The following is a 23,419-nucleotide window of genomic DNA, read 5'->3' as shown; positions in this document are numbered from 1 at the left end:
CTTCCTAATACTCCTTCTGTACGTGGATGACATGTTGATCGTCGGACATGACCAAGTCAAAATATGGATGCTGAAGAAGGCTCTCAACCGAACCTTCTCAATGAAAGACTTGGGTCCGGCAAGACAGATGTTGGGGATGCACATCATCCGGAACCGGTCAGCGAAGCAATTATGGCTGTCACAGGAGAAGTATGTGACAAAGGTGCTTCACCGGTTCAACATGTCAGAAGCGAAACCGGTCGGATCGACACTTCCGGCAAACTGCAGGCTATCCGGCAAGCAAAGCCCGAAGACGAAAGCAGAGAAGGCAGATATGATGAAGATTCCATATGCCTCTGCCGTGTACGCAATGGTTTGTACTCGACCGGATATAGGATACGCAGTCGGAGTGGTGAGCCGGTTCATGAGTAATCCCGGCAAGGAGCACTGGAACGCGGTCAAATGGATACTCCGGTATTTGAAGGGCACTTCAAATATGTGTCTCCGATTCGGCTCTGGAAAACCTCAACTGGACGGTTTCACCGATTCGGATATGTCGGCTGATGTGGATACCAGCCGGTCTACATCCGGGTATGTAATGACATATGCAGGGGGAGCTGTTTCGTGGCAGTCGAGGCTGCAGAAGACGGTTGCATTGTCAACCACGGAGGCGGAGTACATGGCAGCTGTGGAAGCCGGCAAGGAAATATTATGGATGAAGGACTTCATCGGAGAGCTCGGTATCCGGCAAGAGGAATACCGACTCTATTGCGACAGTCAAAGTGCCATCCACCTTGCTAAGAATGCGGCCTACCATTCTCGGACGAAGCATATCCAGCGAAGATATCACTGGATCCGGGAAAGAGTAGATGACCAGGAGTTCGCGCTAATGAAGATCCACACAGCCGAGAACGGGTCAGATATGTTGACCAAAGTGTTGATACCCGACAAGCTGGATGCATGCCGGAAGAGAATCGAACTGGTAAGACACCCCATGCCGGAGTGAAGGGGGAGTTTGTTGGGAGACAGGTCCCTCCGGATGGGAAGGGAGAAGAACAATGCCGATGAACAAACTCGATCGAGGCCGAAACCGTATGAGGTGGACCCGGCTACGGAGAGCCGGATGGTGCAGACCCGGTATGAACCAGATGAAGAGACATATTTGTAAATATGTTTCTGAGAGTCCATCGAGGCTATATTTGTAAATAGCCGAAAAGTCATATTAGTATAAATATGACTTAGGGCAAACTTTTAGTTGTGGTTATTTTCTTGTTGGTGCAAGAAGAGAGAGTGTGTAACAGTGTACAGGTGTAGAGAGACAGAGAGAACGAGGTCGTTGCCTCTGTTGTAACCGCCGCCTATGGCGAAGATCGTGAGTCCGAGGTCGTTGCCTCCGTGAACTCACTGTTTTGTACATTCTTATATAGTGACAGTTTGCAGCCTGTGGGCTGCCATGGTTTTTCCCCTAGTTTGGGGTTTTCCACGTAAACCTCCTGTGTATTTTCCTCTTCTTTGTGTCGTGTTTTATTTCCCGTTTTTCTGTGTATCATTCTAAGCTCGGTTGTGGCCGAGCATTGCGCATTTGTGAGCCTTGAGTTTCCGTCAAAACCTACACATCTATTGGTATGAGGAGGTATTGTTGAGAATCAAACTCAACTTACTTTAGGATACTCAATTGTGTGAACGCCCCACCTCCTTGTATAGTAACTAGAATGTCATAGAACATTAACTTGTATGACACATATTCTTTAGGTAGTTAATACATGACCTCTTTCCCAAGAGGCGGTACTAGTAAGAGAACTTAGACAGAAGGTGACCACATAAGCACCTTCTCCTTCTCTTTGTAAGTGTTGGCTATTCTTGTTTTCCTTGTTAATACAATTCTCTCTCTCTCTCTCTCTCTCTCTCTCTCTCTCTCTCTCTCTCTCTCTCTCCACACACACACACACACAGTTCTTCCACTGCACAGAATCCATCCGATGCTTACTAGGTATTATAGGCATAACCTTATAGACCAAATCTATAGCTAATTTTAATTAATTGAGGGCACTTAACCCCACCATCACTCTTGAGCGAATAACATGAGACAAACATATAAAAATATTATCAATATTACCTTATGTTAATATACCTTGGTTATCAAAATAAGTGATCCAAAAAAGAGAGCTTACCGTCATCAATAGAGTCATAGTAGTGTCTCATGACACTATAATGAAATATGTAACTAATTGCCTTTATATAGCTCAACACTTGAGGCTTCCCCGCCACTTTGTGTTCCACATGTCATATTGTTCCTAGGCTAACTAGTTTCCCGACTCTCCTATCCTTAACCCATTAAAAATAGCTATAGAATTGGTTCGTAAGGTTGTGCCCCTAACATGAGGGTCTTCATCCTTACAACATCCACTTCCGCTTTATTTGTATCCTACTTAATTATAACAATAGACTCTTAAGTTTTGTCTAATGATTGGGGCCATTTATCTTTTGCCTTGCAACATTACAACGACCATTCCTCACTACACCCATGTAGATCAATCAATCTAATTTATCCATGTTTCACTTTGCTAGGCATATCCATTGATGTCACTTTCCTTCATTCACACATGCCACACATCGACGTCGATGGGTTTGGAAACCTATTGGCTATTGCTATAAATGAACCTTAGATTGCATTCTAATGTTACTCCTACTTTACGTTGTATTTGTATCGGCTCTCTTAGGAGCCCATGTGTTAGAGTTCTCATTATATTTAACCTTATGTTGTAATAGCGTTTTGATGTTCTACCAACAATATTGTACAAAAATACTTATTCCATTAGTTATAAAATTTTACAAATGAGAGTGTTATATACAAATCCTTGTAGGGAGGTGATAGTTCCATATTATGTGGATGCTCATTGACTCAAGAAAGGGAGAGGATGACCATTGTTGGATGAAGGGTAGTCGTTGTCTTTCAACTCCATCGGATCCACCATTGAGATTGTATCATATTGGCTCTTTAGAGTGGCTACAACTTCACTCCATATCACTTGCATTAACGTTACTAGATGTGAGGTTTGGTTGGAGAAGGGCCCGTCTACATCGTTGTTTCCATAGAATCCAAATAATTATTGGGTTGACCAATTCCAACAGAACTTGAGATTTGGCATTTATAGGAGTTGTGTGGATATTGCCGACAGTGGGAAAAAAAACCCTTGTGTTGTTATCACTAAAGTCATCCCCTCCTGATGTTCGTAGGTCTGTCAATTGGGGTCTGCCATGATAACCAACATACATTTCCCCACTTGATTGTGCCTTGCACCTAGCAAAATTGCAATAAGCTACCAACCCCCCATATTTGGTGGGTCTCTGGGCAATCCCACAAAGCGTGTTGGATTGATTCTGTTGTGTTTGGGCACGCAACACAAACAATTAGGAGAGCTAAGGTTGCCACATTGCCACATAGTTAGATGTTTCTTCTATTTTCTACAATATTCAACAATGATATTTATTACATCAAGCCACAAGGCTTCACAATTAGTCCACAATCTCTCTTAAGCACTCCATCTTCTTAGAGCAAATTCTATTATGCATTATACCCTCTTTTTTCTTCTCTCTTGTGCATTCTTCATTGGTCTTTATATATTTTGCTTGTTCAAGCCTCTAGTGATTGCAATATTTTGTACACTAATAATATATTTTGCTTGTTCAAGCCTTTAAAGATGTTCTACTATTCTATTTTCACTAGAGTATCCATAGTAGTTTCTTCGATTTTCTAATAATACATTAGTTTCTTTGATATTTATTACATCAAGCCATAAGCCTTCACAATTGGTCCTCACTCTATCTTAAAAACTCCATCGTCTTCAAACCAATTCACTTTTTTCTTCTTTCTTGTGCACTCTTTGTTGGTATTTATATACTTCACTTGCGCAAGCCTCTAGTGACTACGAGGGGCCAAGTGCTTGATGTGAGTGCTTCAACTAATTGGCATGACTCTAGATGAATTGCTCAAGAGTCCTTTGGAAAAGGTGTTGGCATTTGGTGCACCAAAACTATGAGTGACCATGTGGCCACATTTCATAATGTGTACTGAATATTCGTTAATTTTACAGATGTTATTCATTATTATTAAACTCATTTCTGCTTTGCCTAAGGTTTGTAAATGAATGTCAAACTTCAAAGGCTTGAGGGATGTGTTTTTTTTACTATAGCCCCATGTAGGTTGTGTTATAATAATGTAAATAGAATATATTCCAAGGCACCTCATCATATGATTGTGTGTTTGACATATGTTATCATGGGCTCTTGATGACAAACAACACTATGGCTTGTGGAGCCCTTGATGATTAAAGGCTATTAAATGGGATTTAATCCATGTGATTTACTATGTCTTATTGTGATCCATATCGAAGTTACTTAGGAATTATGCAATTCTAAAATATTACTTGTATTCTTAGTGACATTTAGGTGGGGGATACGGGGGATGTTATGTTCTGTATGATTTATATAATTGAATTTCACCTCCCCATTCTAAAAACCCTTGAATGACACGTTGTTGTCTCTGATATTGTTAGCATTGGCATTTCGAACTCTTGGTTAAGTATGATAAGCAATGTCATTCTTAAGATCAAATGACAAGTGTACATCATCTCAAACTAAAAATATTAAGGTTAATTTTGTCATGGAACACAATCCCCATTGTTTGAGAGTTAATCAAAACATCAAGGTGATAAATAAAACACACTTTAGCACTAAGATAATAAGATTTTCAATACATGACCTTATCGATATCAATAACTTTTTTAACATATTGATAAGGACGTATGGATTCTAGTTTATGATGTATTTATAGGGTCAGTGCTTGCACATTGTGTGTTAACATGCAATGTCTTGTTACTTTAATATTCATAATAATTTATTTGGCCAATTGTTTGGGGAAAGTGTTGTATTGCAATATTTTAGAAGTGGTTTTATAGTTTCTTAAATGTTCTCAATTTGGTGAATCTATGAACAATTTGTTTCACATGAACTATGTCTTGGGAACAAAGTATGTAACATCTCTTGTAGTAATAGCCACATTTCATATGTTTTTCGTAGTTCTTTTTTCATGGTATAGATAGGTTCATATTGTTGCACACGAACAAAATGTGCTATCCATCAAATATTCATTATTGATTTGGATACAATCCATGACATTCCAATCGTTGTTCACACTCTAATATGCCCCCCCTTTTTTACAATGTTTATTAACAAGCAAAAGAGAAGTGTAATATTTGTGGTTGGATTAATTACATGGGTAGTAAAAGGTAATACCATTGGCTTCGTTCTTGAATGTGACACAAGCTTACTAATAAGATGACTTCTTGATTAGTACCTAAACTTTCCAAGTTATCAAAGTTGTGACAACTTATTTTTCTCACACAACTAGGTTAACTTGGTGACATTGATCTCTTTCTAGTAATTGCCTAAGGTAATTATTGCATTGGTAAAAATGTGAACTTTAACACGAAAAACCATACTTGTATTCTTGTTGTTGTAATGCAAACCCATGTATCATGTATTGATCATGACATAGTTTTCATGCCATGAACATTTATCACATGTGAAATTACAAAAACTTCAATTGAATGTGTACATGGACATGGTCATATGTGTGAAGATGTTCTGTTAGAAACATGCAGAAAAATATCTTAAATTCACTCAAAAATTATATACAATGTTGCACCATATACTTTTTGTACCCATATTTGCAACCTTCAACCACACAAGGTTATGATTAAACATAATACACAAAACCCTTTTTGGTTTATGTTAAGTTTTCAAGACACATTTAAGTCCATGCTCATATTATTTGGTTTATGCGTCCATCTAATGAGATTTTTGAAATCATGATAGTTTGGATAAAATACACAAATTTTCCTTCTCAATTAAGGATCACATGTTGACACATGCTTTACAATTTGATCCTGTGGATTGTTTGGAGAATGTGTCCTTATACCTTGATAATCAAGATGGAAATGCACATGTTCCGGAAACGATGTATCTCCTTTATCCACCACATCATTTTTTCCTTCCTAGACAAGATCAATTACAATCAAATTGTTTTGCAATAAATGGTAAACTGTTATTGCAAAATCATCACAATGTTTTAGCAAAGAGCACTCTCATGAGTTTTCATATCATAGAGAAGCAATTCCATCCTCAAATAGTTGAAGTGATTCATATATGCAAGTATATATATGGACATGAATATTTGTTTTACAAAACAAACTTTACTTCAATATCATATATTTAGCTTCATGGTATTGTTTACGAAGACTGATGAAGATATATATTCGATTTAGAACTTAATCGTCTTACTTTTTCAAAAGGAGTGGCATATTAATAGGAGATATATGTCATAAATTTGAATAACGATCGAGCTGCCTCAAGTATATTTAAAGGTAATCCAATGGAGGAGATATGAATTGCTATGATTAACTTGGATTTACCATGAATTCTAAAGAGCGGACATCAAGGAGGAAGCGTGAACTTATCTTCTTCATTGAAGCTTCTGCAACACATGCACAACATGGCTAGTGAGCAAAAAGGAGGACAATATTGGCTTAAAACTCATGGTATTATTTGTTCTTTAAGTCAAAAGTATTTCTTCGCTATCATAGTACTAACCTTTAATAACATGATCACCATTAACAACGTATAATAACATACACATGGCAACCACCACACACACTACATGTGCTCTTACAAGCCCCATTCTACACACTTGTCACTCACTCAATCACTCACTCACGACTCTGTCTCACTCTCTTGTTACTATACTCCTTGTGAATATTGCCATTGGGGGTAGCTTATATAGCATGCCATCTATCATATTTTGTTAATGACAAATATTATTTCTTTATATAGGCATGATTCATTGAGATGGTAACAATTGAATTGTGTTAATAAATAAACTGTAATGCTAAGGTCGAGGTTCAGAGTATCCAACCATAGATTTCCAATCTTGAACATTATAGACACTTAAACTTCATAGTTATTCAACTATTGCTATGCGTATATTCTCATAATATAGTTATCCTAATGAATTTCATGTTTTAGATCCTCGACATTCTCATTATCAAATTCATTTGCAATAGTTTTTTCTCGACCTACCAATAGGGGAGCCTTAGTGATTTCTTGTTGTTTTCTAATGCTAAGAACATGAGAGTTCTATTTTCCTTTATTTTTCAGATTTCCATAGAGTAATGCTAAGAATTTATTGACTCATTCGTTCTCATTTCATCTCTCTCTCTCTCTCTCTCTCTCTCTCTCTCTCTCTCTCTCTCTCACATTTCTTGGGAAGGAAATATATATTCCCTAGATATCTCCTTGGAAAAAATGATTGTCACGTGTGGCAAATGTTTAGAAAAGAATCCATGAGGAATATTTGCTATTGTAATGTGATTAATGAATACTTTAATACATCCTAAAGGTATAAAGATTGGTTTTGTAAACATAGCTGAAGTTTATTTATCCATCATGGTTTACATAATCCATCGTTAAAAAGTCGGACTTTAGAACAATTCAGATTAACTTTATAAGTTCAAGATCTAGCTCAATGGTGAGTGTTCATTCTATTGATCATGTTTTATAATGGATTTATTTATCCATTAAGCACATACCACTATGGTAGAGGACATTATATATCATTACACAAAAACTCTCTCTCTCTCTCTCTCTCTCTCTCTCTCTCTCTCTCTCTTGGAGAAAACACACAATTATATTAATAATGTGTGAAAAATACTACTAATCTTTTGTATCATTACTCTATTGAGTTCCTTGGATGTATCATCTAAGGCCGAAGAAGAATGGAAAATACACAAATCTGATCATGGGTGGTGGCAGATCCTACAACGTAGTTAGCATTCTAAATTGCCACTTGTAGCAAAGGTCTTCATTTGGAGAGTTTTGATTGGACGATTGCCTTTGGGATTAGCTCTAAAGCGTCGTGGACTAGCAATGGGTATTGTTTCTTTTGCATTGTTCAAATGGAAGATAGTACTCATCGATTTATACAATGTCCGATTGCTTGTCAGATTTTGAGTTACATTTCTCAAATTTGACAAAATTTATCACGGTGTTATTTGACACCTAGACATGGCTGTTTGCACAATTTACACAAGTTGACCCAAAATTTGAGATTGAGATTGTTTTCCTATTTCTGAGATATTGGGGATTGCGTCATAATTGGAACATGTGCAACGCTTTTGTATTCGATGGTAGACATGGAGTGAAAGCAAATCTATGAAAGTTGAAGGGAGTACTAATGTGGCAATTTTCTTTATTGGAGCAAGTGGAAATTCTTTCCTCAGTGGAGTGTTCGTCTTGCCTATTGGCAATTCAACATGTTCCACTACCCATGAAGTGTCATTAGTGGGTGGCCATACTCCATTCTTTCTCTCTCTCTCTCTCTCTCTCTCTCTCTCTCTCTCTCACACACACACACAATCTCATTAGAAACCTCTGCTTTACTAATGGTTTTTAATATTTGTCGGTTTTATCTTCCAAGTTATCTATATCTCCTTCCTAGAATGATTTGTCTCCTTTCTCAATTACTTGACTTTATTGTTAATTTCTTTTCATTCCTCTCAAGCACAACTGCATAGTCAAATAAAGGAATATGTTAAGCTAATGATTTTTTTACCCCTTTTGGAGACACCAATTGAGCTAAGAGGCAAGCCATGCGAAAATTTCGCCTTGTTTATCTACTTAATGATATTATCGACCAACTCATGGGAAAGTTTGTTTCTAACTCCTCGTGATCATAATTGTCATACAACTTTGATCTCCTAACTTAGTATTCATTTTTTTTCATTTCATATAATCTCTTGGTTGGTATATTCTTTACATGAACTCAATCATGCCTTTTAGACTCCAAACAAGTAATTGTAATTTATTTAGACTCGTAGACACTGATTATATATATATATATATATATATATATATATATTCACTATTGAATGAAGCACTAACGACAATATGAATCATACCATTTTGTTGTGGAAAACCATTTTCTGAGGAAAAAGGACACCCACAGCCACGCACAGACACACATTGATGTGTTCAATTGACTCATTTGTTTTTTTATTTAACATATGACTATCTCAGAGTATATCTTTTGTTTTATCCATGTTTAATACTACAAAAATCTAATAATTTTCCTTCATGTATACACAATGAATGTTTGTAACATTGGACGCCTAAATCTAGAAAAAACGCATTTTATATGGTATGATATCTACCATACCCTAGGTATTTTCTAGAAATATACAATGCTAGGCTTGGTACAATGGTCGGGTGAGTTTTGGCTGTTTTTATTTGATAGTTTGGGAGTTGTTCCTCCAAGTTGTATATGTTGATCCCATTGTGGATTCGAGTAAACTCTGTTGTATTCTATTTGCTAACACTAATGCGAAGTAGTGTTGTTTTGGAAAAAAAAATTATACATTTATGTGTCCTAATATCATGTATAGCACATGGCATCTTAAATACAAATTCTACCCTTGGTAAAAAGAAAATAAAAGGGTAATACAAAAATATAAACAGTATAGAACAACAATATATCACTGATACCCTTGGTACAAAAGGTAAAAGGATAATATGAGGATACACCTTGTATATAGCCTAATATAATCTGTACCCCTCTATATTTTCACAAAAATATGAATCCTATATTTTCTTAGGTAAGTGAACCCTATCGGCTGAGAGTTTAATGATGATCTCGTTTAATCTTATTTCCACGTTACAAGGAGAGTTTGAAAGCCTTCAAGCGCCCTCAGACGCAAGTGAAGAAGCTAGAAGCTCGGTTCCTTCTAAAATGGGGCGGTTCTCCGATGCTACAAATGGTGGATGGCAAAGCGAAGTGGAATAAACCACCACGATGGTTGTTCCCTCCGAGTGTACCTAACATATAGATGGGTGTTGCCATGAGAAGAGAGTGGAGAATGTCTATGCTAAATTCAGGTTGTATGAGGCTCACGTGGAGGGTATGCGGTCGACTAATGCTATGCTCATCGAATGATGTGATGTTTTGGAGTTTTTTTTGTTGTTTCATTTACACATGTTGTTTTCTTTTCGACATGCAAGTTGGCATGTAAGATATGAGTTGTATATTATCCTATGTACATTGCCTTAACTAATGGAAGTAGTTTTTTTTTGGAAATAAAATAAAATAAAATATGAATCCTGCCTGGAATACAAAAGGCTAAGGGGCAATGCGTAGAATAGACATTGTAGATGGCTTGATATAATCTATACCCAAGTTACTTTCCGAAAGATCACTACTACCCTCGATACAAAAAGTAAAATAGTAATACAAACAATACATACATATTGTAAGTGGCCTAATATCGTATGTACCCCGTGGTTGTTTTTAAGATATCGATACTACCATTGGTAAATCAAATAAAGTAAAACAATTAAATTAAAAAAACTTATGGTTGAATTGGATGTAATTAAAAAAATTAGATGATTTTAATAATGGCTTTGATTTTAATATGCTTTTCATTTCATGAAGTTATTCTTTTCAAAGATATAAATACTAGTGTTTTTGTTTCTTGAAATACTTCTCATGGGAGTATAAGCTACTTTGAGGTTTTATCCATCATTTCTTGAAATACTCTTAAGAATGTCCATGATACCCCTAAAACAATTAAGGAGATTTATATACAAAAATGTAGTATTTGCTATGAAATATACCCCTAAAACATAAATGTCAATTTATGTAACTAAATAGAACACTCGCAAATATATGCAACCGAGATGCATTGTTTACAATCTCATAATGTTAGACGTTATAACAATAGTAAGTTATAGAAAAAAACGTTGGTTTTCTTATGTAAAACTCAACTCATTGTCATCCTCGAATAATAATTAAATGCGTGAGTGCGCCATACACATTCACATTTAGATATTGAAAAGGAGAGCGAATGGACAATCATGATAGAATCAAAATTGACATTATTTTGGACCTTTTTTCTTTTTGTACATGCACATGAATCTGCGTGAGAGTGTCTTACATCGTTGAAATGTTTTGACTCCAGTCATCCATTGAATGAATAGTCAAAAGTTGGGGTTAGAGCTTAAGATGGTCCTACCCGAACTTCCACAATATGTGAGCCGTGACCCAACATCAACAACTCTAATTGTGAATATGTTGTATAATAATGCCCAATGGCTTTGCTCGGTTGTCATTAAAATGAAAAGCACATTGTCTTGGTGTGTGGACTTGAGAAGATGCCCCCAAAATTTAATCCACTTCCATGTAACCAAGATTCTTTGGCAACTCTTCATGTAATCTCCATGGCATGTTAGTAGTTCAAGGGGAAGCAGGTGAAGATTAAGTCCAATAAGTATCTAAGGAAAATCCATTAATAGAAGATAGAAAGCACATGTCTAGTACAAGAAAGGGCATTTTGGGAAATAGTAAAGTTAGCTCTTGATATTTCCATCGATCATCATTATTAAGGGATCAATTGGTGCAACACTCATCCACCGGTTGTGGTCTAAGCAAAGTTAAGTACAAAAAAAAAACAACTTTATGAACAAGATAGAAAAGTAAGATTATTTTTCATTTTAAGCATTGTTGGAAACCCCATTGTGCCTTCTCTCTCAATTCTCTTTGTGTATGATAAAGTAATTTGGTGATATTGTATTGTTCAGCTCAATTTAGTTGAGTAAAGTAGCCTCCCCATAGTTATCTAAACTATAGAGAACAATTGGAAGATTCTAATTCCAACCCCCTCTTTTTTTCCCCTACCATAAGATGAAGGTGAAGGTCTCTACAAACTAGATAGTAGAGACTCTTATTTGGCTCCACCATTGTCCACTCTTATGTATTTGGGCCATCACCTAGAAATCATACAATTATTTGAAATCTCTACTTTAGAAGTCGCAATGCAATAATGTTGAGATCACCCAATGATAGCTTAACCAAACCATTAGACTCTCCATCTAAGACAACACACCCAACATAAAATCCATGTCCTTGATGAGCTCACAAAAGAAAGAGTATGACAATTGTATCAATTTGTATCAATCTGCCCAATCCATGATATTGGAAGAGGTCAACATGGGAACAATAGAGGATCAAAACCTCATATAGATTGCTCCATATTGCATAAAGACATAATCAACCTCGTAGGCAAGTACAAAGATTCCTATGCTAGGTCATGCAAAAAAATGCTAGATCTAGACCCCAAGTTCTATCAATATCTCATCCACATGCAAAAAGTGTCCTAAGAGGGGCTATCAATATGCCATCCACATGCAAGGAGTGTTGGTTATAGGTATGACTTGGCCACCTATACTTATAAAGGGGTTGTTGAGTATTAGACTATCAAGCATTTTATTAAGTATTAAGGATGATAAGGATAGTAAAAATTTTAGTACTTAACGATGTGTAAGAAGGTATTACAAAGCAGCTCACAAAACTTTACTATAGCACATGTGAATGATGTGGAGCAATATGGTTGCCAACTCTTAACCTCCTCTATATAAGAGATGAGGAATGCAAAGGAAAGGAAGGAAAAATATAGAGAGAGTTTATCAACTTGATGTTAAGTGCTTCCCATCGTAACATCATACTAGAGCACCAATCCTTCTTGAATGTCATTATTAAAGCCATGATCCTAATTATTATGGATTGCTTGCCTTTATAGGCACCATTATGCTCTTTTGTACCTATTACTAAATCAATTCAATTTTCATTATGCTTCTTGTCACCATTTCTATTCTTCTACATTGATAACTATGTTTTTTGCCATCTATATCATCTTACGAAGCTCAACCATTCCCATGTCCTTGTCGCATTCAATGCCAACTTTCTATTGTCAATATTGAATCAACTAGAGACCACCTACCATTATATGAACATTATGCAGTGACTACATGTCCCTAGAAATTGGCCTACCGACAACACAACTAGATGATCATGAGAACATTTGGTGATGACGATGAGTTGCCACTACATTCGTGACATAGGACATTAGGATAGTTGGTTAAATAGCACAAGTCCATCATGAACAATCTCCTCATTGTCACATGCACTCGTGGACATGCCACATTGAGGCAAGTAGCTAATACGAACATTATGCAGTGACCACATGTCCCTAGGAACTGGCCTACCGACAACACAACTAGATGATCACGACAACATTTGGTGATGACAATGAGTTGCCACTACATTCATGACATAGGACATTAGGATAGTTGCTTAAATAACACAAGTCCATCATGAACAATCTCCTCATTGTCACATGCACTCGCAGACATGCCACATTGAGGCAAGTAGCTAATGAAAACTTTTACTTGATCATTCATGACTTTCCTCCGGCCTTGCCAAGCCTATTCAAGGATGCTTTCCACCTTCAAACCTTTGTTTCACTTTTTACACCACATTCTTGATGGGTAATGCAACACCATTTGAGCTTTTGCTAAGTACTTATTGTATGTAGCATGACCCTCAAAGACATTGGTAATAAACTAAGTACAGGACTAAGAAAATGGGGGATAGAACAACAAAATTGCATGTAAAGCTTTAGGCCAAATGGCCACCCCAATATGAAAGGGGAAAACCTTTTTTAACTCTTCTTGATTTTTGAGTTTTCTCTCCCCTCATAATTGAAGCTAAAGCTCTCTCTTTTTTTCTCTTTTCTCATATACTTGTGAAGTGAGTGATTAGGGTCAAGTGCTATATATCTTAACCCTAATCAATCTTGTGTATTATGGTGACTTCTCTGATATATGTGTGGTTAGGGTCTTCATGTGCAATCTCTTTCACATATATTGAAACATAAAAGTGACTTTATGGGTTAATGTAAATTTATATAGTTATGCTTATATGTAAAGTTATATAGCTATGCTTATCATAGCTTGTGGGTGAAGTTCCTAGGTTCTAGGTATGAGGGCAACATACAAAAGAGGGGTGTTATATAGATTGGTGGGTTGGTTGGTTCACAATAGTTCTAGCATTGAGTATTGCAATAGATGTGGATCAACAAGCAATATTGCTCCTACAAGGATCTTTATTACACTCTTCTCATGAGAACATTCTCTAGCGCTCATTACTTCTAGAGAGTGCTTCTATACTAAGGCCCAATTCACAATTAGCTATGTATTATAGTCCATGCATTGTAGGAATTGACAAAAATATATGATGTTCTGACCAAGAGGGGCCAGGACACAAAGGCCTCTTCCATGTCTACATCATCTTCCACTTCACCCATGACTGATGACGCATATGCTTCTACCTCTCTTGGAAATCATGGAACTTGATTGCTTCATTCCAAAACATGAGAATAATGAAGGGTGTCTTGACACCCACATGTAATAATTTAAGGAAGAATGCATCACATTTGCCCATAATCTAGATGGGTACACTTTTCAACACCTCCTTCATAAACAATATATGAGATTTAGCCCTCGCATGGGGTAAACAAAATAACCTTTGACCCTCAATAACCCCATTATGAATCGTTTAACATAATCCATAGCAAAGATTAACATCATCATATGGTATCTCTCACATGATAATCTCAATAGGTGCATAAAGAACAGGTTGATGAATGTTATGGCACCAGAGCATTGAAATTTTTTCTCCATGAGGATCCACATCCACTAAATATAATCAACAAAATGGGTATAACAATAAGCATTAATTAGTTAAAGTAGTACACCTTTTGTGTCTGCTCAATTATGCATAGTGAAATGCAAGTGAAGAAAATGAAAAAGCAACTCTTTCAATTTTGAGTGTCAAAACTTAAAATGGAAAGATTTGATTATCATGAAGTATCAACATAGGAAATTTTAAAAGCTCATAAAAACAATTAAGCCAATGAGCACTGCACAATACAAATGCATTCAAATTGGAGTGTGCTGTAGCATTTCAAATGTCCACCACAAAAAAATGTCCCTTACATGTATCAACGGATTTAATGAAACGTGCAAAATCCATAACACAACAAATTTGCCACAGAACCAAAAGACCGATAACATGAGAAAATTTTAGAGATTTCAGCAATACTAACCAAGTTTAGTCAATTCTTAACATTTTTAGCTAATATGGATGATATTTCATGCATGCTCTTGTGCTTGATTGCAGATAGATATCAGACACAGTAGAAATAACTTAAAGATGCTGACAATTTCCACAATATATTTTGCTTCAGCATTTTTTGTACTTGCTCTCAATATAAAGCCAGAGGAAATATATGTGCGTATGTCACAAGTGTCTCCACATTGATGATGGTGAACAATTTTCCTTGTGACATGACTTTGTCAATCTTTTGATGCATCTCAATCGGCATCATACTCTATTTACACATACAGCTTTTTTTTGCATTGGCGAGTTCTGCATCTATGAACATCATCTCATCAGTATATATTTCACTTTGGGACAACATAAAACACTAAATCCCTTTACGTGCCCTTGGACTTCTCTTTCCTTCACACGCAGGAAATGTGTAGAAACGCTCAGAAAGGTGGTTTTTGTACATCATCTTCAGGTGCTCAAATCCCATCAAAAGCTCAAAACAAAAGAATAATGTAACCTTTGAAGGGGCGTGTGATGTGGTAGAAAGCTCTTGTGATACGATTAACCTCTTTCTATATATATAGCTTGGGTACCCCTTTGTTATAGGCTGAATGAGTCACACTCAGTTGCAAAAACATCACGAGGCTATATTTGAGGCAGAGTAACTCATCAACCACTAAAAAGCTCATTCTTCCTGCTTTCGAAAGTTCAATCACATGGCATAACTTCTCCTTTTGCATCCAATTTTTTATGCAACATTTTTTTGTTTATGGCCCGTAGAACTATTACCTCCAACAGGCCAAAATTTTATCAGAAGATATAATGCTGTTAAAACTAGTAGCCTGCATCATTGTTAAAGTTGAACACCGTGCTGCAACACAGTATGAGAACTACTTTTTTGAAAATCCAACTTCACTGCAAGACCTCACACATCATTAATGTATATTTTTCAAATAAAGGCTCGACTTGAGGTCACATGGGATTCAGACCTGTGTTCACTCTGACAAGCCTAAGATCCAGACCCTGGCTTCGCCACCCACACTTGCTTCTACATACAAATTAAGGAGACTCCATCAACATACAAAATCTTTTTTAGTTGTCTGAATCTTTTGCTTCCTTACACAAGTGACTTGAGAAGAGTATTCAAGATTGGTACATAACCTCTCAGGTTTTGGTAGTGATTCCTGAGAATGTGTGTTGTAAGAAAAGAAATAAATCAAAATCCCAAAATTGTTATTATTTACCTCATGACCCATGGTGGATGTACCAGCACGTTTGTTAGAAGGTATGTTATCACATTCCCGAGGTCCTTTGCCCTGCCTTTGGCTGCCTGCATGAAAATCATTAGGAGAAGATTATCAAGTATGCAGAACTTGATGGTAAGTTCTTGAATAGATTCTTTTATTTCTTATTGGTAGAGTTACATATGGGTCACAAATAGATCACAATAGAAATCAGAACTACCTTATCTTCTTAGGTTCTTTAATAGAAACCAGACCTATCTTACCTTCTTTAAGAAAAACCAGACCTACTTTACCTTCTTCAGTTCTTTAATAGACAATAGAACTAACTTATCTCCTTACGTTCTTTAATAGACATCGGAACTACCTTACCTTCTTAGGTTCTTTAAAATACATTGGAACTACTTTACCTTTTTAGCTTCTTTATTTCTGAAAGAATAGCTTTAAGCTCTTACCTGGTAGAGATAAGGAAGCACCAGTATTAAAGGATGAAGGAGACCCTGAAGTTTCACCACGTCGACGAACAGTCCACACAGGACGATCAGGCCTATCCTTGTTCCTTAGGCGCCTTGCATCTTGCTTTGGGGTATCACCTCTCTCATCAGTATTACTTGTCGATGCATAATGCTGTTCTGATGAAGTGGATTCGCTTTCTATAGGAGTATTTTTCGACTCTTTCCCATTAGAACGCCACATTTGGGACCTCGAAAGACGTTTGTCTTTGTCACTTTGTTGATCTGACTTCTGAAGTAAAACAGGAGACTTTATAGACAAACAAGAAGCGCCCCTTTCAACATGTTCGCTTGCCTTAGAAAGTAGAGTTATGTGATCATTTGATGTGCCAGTATGAGAACTTTGTAAAGGACTTTTTAATGATGTTGCCAGTCGGGTTGATTGGTTGCCACATAAAATATCCTGGAAAAATAATGTGAAGTGATAAGTGGATCGAACTCTTTATTCATTTAAAAGACAGGTTCAATAAATACCTTAACTACCTTCTGTCCAGTCAATAGCACTTGAACATCCGCATTGTCAACAATATTGTTGCTTGCCGGAGAATCTATCAATTAAATAAAAGACCAGCATTTAAAGAATACGAAAGAGAATTCTGCATATTTTCAATCCCTTGATTTTCAATATATCTGTATACATGTATACATGTATAGAACAAGACGTCTGTATCTTATAAGTCCAAAACATACATAATTGTCAAAAAAATGCATGGTAGCCTTAACCACATTGTGATGGATTACAAACGTCTCCCTACAATAAGAACATTTTTGGTAAATTTTTTCAATTTGTTACCAATGGTATAATAAGACCAATGCTCTTCTCAAAGACGAGACAACACTTAAGATGTAATCTCTTATTTGGTCTTATAGGCCATTTTGGCCTCTTAAAAGACGTTAATATATCTTTCTTTTCTTTCTTTCTACTAATTGTTCCAAAAAATGTTCATTCACTGAATTTGCAGATATAACCAAAGCAATCAAGTGCATAAAGGAGAAATATTTATAAAGTAATACCCCTAACAGAAAATTTATACAAATACTACAGCAGCCAAGCATAAAAACCATACTTTGATTGCTAGAGCCAGTTTTTCGGCAAACGTCCACCAAACTCTTCCTCCCTTTTATTTCAATGATTACTCGTGCTTTTTTGTCTACCAATATATCATGTCGCTGATGTTCTTCAGGGCGTGGAATATACGTTGGTTTTTCTTTCAATCTAGGTCCAGGGGGATACTGCTAACACAATCAAATAAGAAAACATTAGTCATTCACTGATCACGAATCTTCTAAAATGAACACACAAGAAACTACCATTGACGTCTTGGATCCCCGCTTTGCTATTACTTTGCCGGAAGATGTTGGTGACGATCCTCGAACAACAATTTTCCCACCACCAGCAAGTAGCTTCTGCTACAAATGTTATATAGTCAGGATGGCTACTAGTCAATATGGGAAATTCAGAAACAGCAGGTTGAAATAATCCATTTGTGTATTAATAGATATATGATGAGCAAGGATGGTAGATATTATTGTCTATTGTTATTTTCCTTGCTCCTTTAACATTTTTCGTGACCTTTGGAATCCATTTATATCACAATTGGACAAAATAAACAGAATGAAGAACTAAGGCTGCAATGACATATATCTCAAGTTGCCAAAGATGAGAAAAAAATTTAACAGGTTGTGTGAAATATAACTGTTTAGAAAAGCTGACTTCTAGACAAGTTCATAATCTGATAAAAATTCAATAAGAGCATCATAACGATCAACACAGATACACCATTTTGGGCTGTGAACATAACTGACTTCAAACAACACAAATATGTGAACCTGAGGCATAGACTTCAATGCTCTCTTTTGGCGCACAAATTCCATAAGAGGTGTGACAAGGATGGAATCCTTGACTCCAGCAGCTGTCAAAAAAAAATTCACATTTTTCAACTTTCACTTGGGATGGATGAAGTAAATAACTCCAAGAAGACCAACCTAGATTTAGGCTTCTTTCAGCCTCCTTCCTCTCAAGCTGCACCTCAGCACTGGGCAAGAATTCAACAGGCTTTGATAGCAATTCAACAAATTCAAGGTACTCGGGATCTGGAAATTAAAAATAGCAATAATTTCATGGTCCCTTGAAAACGTGCAATATACTCATCTTTAAAGTTGTAATTCAAGATGTTGAAATATGCACTGAAAAAAATTATAGAGGAGAAAAAATAGAGTATGTCCTCAATGTAACCTAACAAGAAGAGGTGCTACAACTTTGCATTCTGTGGTATATATATTTAAATTACCCTGGAAAATTGTGCCTTCACGTGTGTCTTTTTTTGCCCATATTTTGGGAGCACGCTGGTTTGGTGCATATTCCACCATAGCTTTATACTGTGTACCTATGAGAATTAACATGGATATATGAAACCACGTCCCCATGCCTCTCAAGAAATACCTTCTGGAAAATAAAATCTTCGCCTTACCTTTTTCATTCACAAACATATGGCCATTAAACTCTTGATGGAACTCAATGACATCATCAGCATTCTTGAAGTCGATGTATGCTCGAGAGAAAGTGCTGCTTCTTACACTATTGAGCAAAATTGATTGAAAATGAGCACACAATCACGTAATTATTGGAGAATAGAAAAGGCAAACCAGTTATTAAAACACTAATGACTGACAGCAACTAACCTATAAGCTTTTCTGCAGAAAACAGTAAAATGTACTGCATTACAAAAGCTATGAAGAAAGTCTATTGTGTAAGGTATAAAGAAAGATGATAAAATCCTTATAATAATGTGCAGGCCTGGTTACAATAAATACTATACTCGTCATATTAATACAGAAAGAAAACCATAATACATAATAATGCATTCACATCAAGTTTCTTTGGCGTGAGATTATAAATATGTAATTCAATTCAAGTTTAATGAAAGAATATGCATGTCCACTAACTTTGCAAGACCAGAATATCCCATGAGAGTAAATGAGAGAAATGATAGGTATATCTCGTAAATGACAGTAGTTATTTTTTCTATAGTGAATGTATCGATTATTATGAGACCACGCGTCTTTAATACATCTATAAGACTAGAATAGTTTTGACCTCAAAATGTGAAACTGAATGAGTAAATGAGAGCAGGTGATTCATGAAGGTGAAGTAAATAGAATTTACAAATCTAATGAATGAAAACGGGCTACTCAAGTTTATCAAACTTGCCTCTAATCGATTTGTATCGTACAATTACAAAGATAAGATGACCCTACAAAGACGGTAACCATGATACAAGAGTAAACTTCTTCCTAAATCAATAACAAGAAAGTAAAGGGATAAAGTTACAAGATAGAAAGACCTGGGATGGAACCTAAACTTAGTGGAGATACGAGCATGCATTTCAACTACTTCACACATAGCATGTACTTGTTCATGGGAACATAAATGTATGATGAACAGAACAGGTATGGTGATATTTTCTACAAGTTACGACACAACCAAATAATAAGGGGGACACCTTAACTTAATGGTCATTGTCGAGTCAGCAAAATTTACAACAAAACACATGATTTAGATAAGAAAGAATGTTACACCTTCAAAGAAGTTTAATGTATGTTACATGATATAACCGCTATGAGAGCCAATAAATGAATGCATCTGCACAAAGTTTTCAAGACATAATTTATATTATTTAAACAACTAGAAATATTCACAATCAAAGGAAACACTAGATTAATGTATCTAAAACAAACCTTGAAATTGGTAACATAGATATCTCGAGATTTAAGATATTTTAGAATAAATAAATAAGAACTTCAGTGTCCTGAGCAGTGAGACATATGGACAGTTTTAATGTAATGTGTGTTCTATTCTGGAAAGTGCCTCAGCTGTCTCTTCCTAAAGAGTAGTTCAGTGTGCCTCATATATATCTCTCCTAGAGAGTAATTTGGTCTTGGGTTTTGTTACAGACGAGCCATTCTAGGAAAATTAGATGTGTATGTTTATTAGGGCTGTGCTCGTTGTGGAACTTGCCACCAACACCTTGTTGCACAAAGAAAAGGAAATAGCCCTATGTTATGGAGGGCCATTTTGGAGGTTATGTTCAGAATTCTTCAACGAATAGGATTCTAAAAGGGAAGAACTTCACAAGAATGCTCGTGAGAGGTTCAGGACAATTGAGGCTCGCCAAGTTGACTCATTGATATAATCCCCCCACCTCTTCTTTATCTTTTCTTTTCTCTATGTAACTGGAATTGTCCTTCCCTTGCATAAATTCCATTCAATCTATACCTGCTTATACTTGCAGGTTTTATAATGCCATTTTCTTTCCTTCCTTTTTTCCATGAAGTAACCGGGAGCTATCATTCTATGAACCCATTAAATTTAAATCAGCAAGAAACTGCGATGTAAATGCATATATTAAATCAGACAGATTTTTACCTCGATCGTCCTGGATGGAACACAATCCACTTGAAAGAGCTGGAAAAACGTGTTTCTATCTGTTCTTTGAAAGCTTGTTGGGATAAGGCGGGAGGAAGCTGACGAACAACCACCTTAGTTCGGTTGGAACCGTCTCTCATAGCTTTCTTAGCAGCAGTAATAGTAGTAGAAGAACCCATGGAAGCACCTCTACTACCAACAAGGTGATGGCCTTTAGGAACTTCCCTGATATGGCTGGCTGCGGAAGGCGGAGATTTGGGAGGAAACGTCAAGGAAACGGGAGCAAGGGAATCGGAAACGGGAGGAGAGGCAAGCGATGGGGAGAAGGACGGGATTGTGGAGTTCAATGCCAAGGGATGGAAATCTGATGCGATGAGAGAATCTGATGCTGCTGCTGCTGCTGCTGCTGTGGCAGAGCCTTTGTCCGACCAGTCGAAACCAGCATGCTGGTTAGAGGGGGATGAATTGGGATGAGGGTGAGGGCGAGGGCGAGGGCGAGCGTCGAGATTAGGGTTAGGGTTAGGGTTACAAGAAGCGAGGGGGTAAAAGGGATCATGGGGATGCTTGGTTCGAAGAGGAGGAGGGGAGATCATGGCGGACAGTCGCCGAGGGACATCTGCCCTGCGTATCTTCTTTCGTCTCTGCGATGTCTCCTTCCCTGTGTTTTCTCTGTGTTTTCTCTGTGTGTGTGTTTTCTCTGTGTTTTCTGTGTGTAGTAGGGTAAGAAGAAGAAGAAGAAAAGTGGGGAAAGTAAAATGCAGTTTTCTGGTTGCCTTTGATTTTTTACTTTAGTAGAGCATAGCAGAGCACAACACAAAGCCTCTCTTCCTCCTCCTCCTTCTTCTTCTTCTTCTTCTTCTTCTTCTTCACCAAGAAAGCTTTTACTAAGCTAGCAACCAGAAGAAGAAGAAGAAGAAGAAAAAAAAAAAGAGAAAGAGAAGAAATCTCGGATGAACCGACACACACCGGCAGACAGACACATGTGGGCGACTCGAATCGATCATACGATGAACTCGTTCGTCAATGATCGAACCTACGTTCGAACCTCACCTATTGGCATAGTGGTTTACACTGTAGGATCAAAATCATGAAGCTCGGTTAAACACAAGTTTGATCGTCACCACGTGCAGCCAAGCCCCATCACATAGTTTGATCATCAATGACCGAACCTGCGTTCGAGCCTCACCTATTGGCATGGTGGTTTACACTATAGGATCAAAGTCATGAAACTAGGAGAACCCGAGTTTGATCGTCACCATGTGCAACCAAGCCCCATCACATAGAATTGCAATTGATCTCTTGTGGACGTCATAAATGTTTCTCTCTCCTTTCACTGAATGCCATCATAGAATGTATGAATGGATTGAGTCACACTCACTCTCCCTTCTGACATTTATCCACTCACATTCAAGCTTAATCTTCCACTTGTCAAGAACAGCCCCATCCTTGACACACACTACTCTTATGTGTTATTACAATGTGCGCTCTTAATTGCAAAAAAATCATTCTTAAAAATCTGGAACATTGGAGAGGCAAACGCTACATGGCTAAACACTTGCAGAATAGCCCCATCCTTAAATCACACTTCTCTTGGTGCTATTATAATGTGCACTCTTGATTGCAAAAAAAACCATTCGTAAAATTCTAGAACATTTGAGAGGCAAACGTTACATGGGGTAACGTACGTTGGTAAACCCACGTTTGGCAGTACTGGTCATCTATAAAGGGACATCTGCCAAATGTCATGGTGTACGTCCATGTGGATCATGTTTAAGAGTTGAGTACTTACATTTTGCTCTTACGAGAATAGATGACAATGTTGCTTCCAACATCAGTGTGCTTTGCACATATCCCTCATCTGATTCCTAACAAATTGAACATGAATATATGAATAGGAGCTCTCTCCTTGATAAGAAGCTTCACTAAAGCAACTTTGGAAGTTGGAAATACAAGATAACACAATACCTTCTTGGACAAGGGTGTTGGTGTTACATTTGACGGTGCTCTTGACACCATGCATGACTTGGTGCATGTTGATTATGTGGGATGGCAACAAGTGGCATTGTAACTAATCCTCCAAAGGAAGAGGGGGGGGGGGGGGGGCGTAATATGTTTGGGGGCATGATAATTATTTATGATAATTGTTTGTATTCGTGACTATCATCGTAGCTTTCTGCATGGTAACAATAAGTAGTGTAACCATTCT

At 37.0% G+C, this 23,419-nt stretch overlaps 1 protein-coding gene and 1 long non-coding RNA gene across 5 annotated transcripts; both read right to left on the bottom strand.

The window, feature by feature from the left end:
* Positions 1-5,640: 5,640 nt before the first annotated feature.
* LOC147858682 (uncharacterized) lies at positions 5,641-6,971 on the bottom strand. The gene is made up of 3 exons (XR_015530374.1): positions 6,631-6,971; positions 6,453-6,514; positions 5,641-6,035 (listed from the first exon to the last, which is right to left on the bottom strand). It is a non-coding gene; the product is annotated as an uncharacterized LOC147858682 (long non-coding RNA).
* Positions 6,972-15,126: 8,155 nt separating this feature from the next.
* Positions 15,127-21,921, bottom strand: LOC147858681 (regulator of nonsense transcripts UPF3-like). 4 transcript variants are annotated; one of them, XM_087326431.1, is made up of 12 exons: positions 21,214-21,921; positions 19,259-19,365; positions 19,079-19,174; positions 18,774-18,881; positions 18,618-18,700; positions 18,099-18,194; positions 17,855-18,023; positions 17,262-17,335; positions 16,731-17,190; positions 16,279-16,364; positions 16,024-16,082; positions 15,127-15,949 (listed from the first exon to the last, which is right to left on the bottom strand). In XM_087326431.1, the coding sequence occupies exons 1-11, from the start codon at positions 21,804-21,806 to the stop codon at positions 16,044-16,046; spliced, it is 1,911 nt and encodes a 636-aa protein (XP_087182557.1). In that variant the 5' UTR covers positions 21,807-21,921; the 3' UTR covers positions 15,127-15,949; positions 16,024-16,043. The 4 variants fall into 4 exon arrangements, with proteins under 4 accessions (XP_087182557.1, XP_087182560.1, XP_087182559.1 ...); XM_087326434.1 differs by having other exon boundaries at positions 16,752-17,190; XM_087326433.1 differs by having other exon boundaries at positions 17,271-17,335.
* Positions 21,922-23,419: the final 1,498 nt, after the last annotated feature.

Source organism: Azolla caroliniana, unplaced genomic scaffold (genome assembly GCF_043228905.1).
Source record: "Azolla caroliniana isolate FFs.n. ecotype wild unplaced genomic scaffold, voAzoCaro1.0.p SCAF_10, whole genome shotgun sequence".
NCBI lineage: Eukaryota > Viridiplantae > Streptophyta > Polypodiopsida > Salviniales > Salviniaceae > Azolla > Azolla caroliniana.
Note: the sequence above shows the minus strand (reverse complement) of the source record. Positions and strands in the feature narration are given on the sequence as shown.

Coding starts and splice junctions, on each gene's coding strand:
- LOC147858681 (XM_087326431.1), bottom strand. CDS start 21,806: ATGATCTCCCCTCCTCCTCTTCGAACCAAGCATCCCCATGATCCCTTT. Junction 18,024..18,098: donor GGGGATCCAAGACGTCAATG/GTAGTTTCTTGT, acceptor TGATTGTGTTAG/CAGTATCCCCCTGGACCTAG. Junction 17,191..17,261: donor CTGGACAGAAGGTAGTTAAG/GTATTTATTGAA, acceptor TTATTTTTCCAG/GATATTTTATGTGGCAACCA.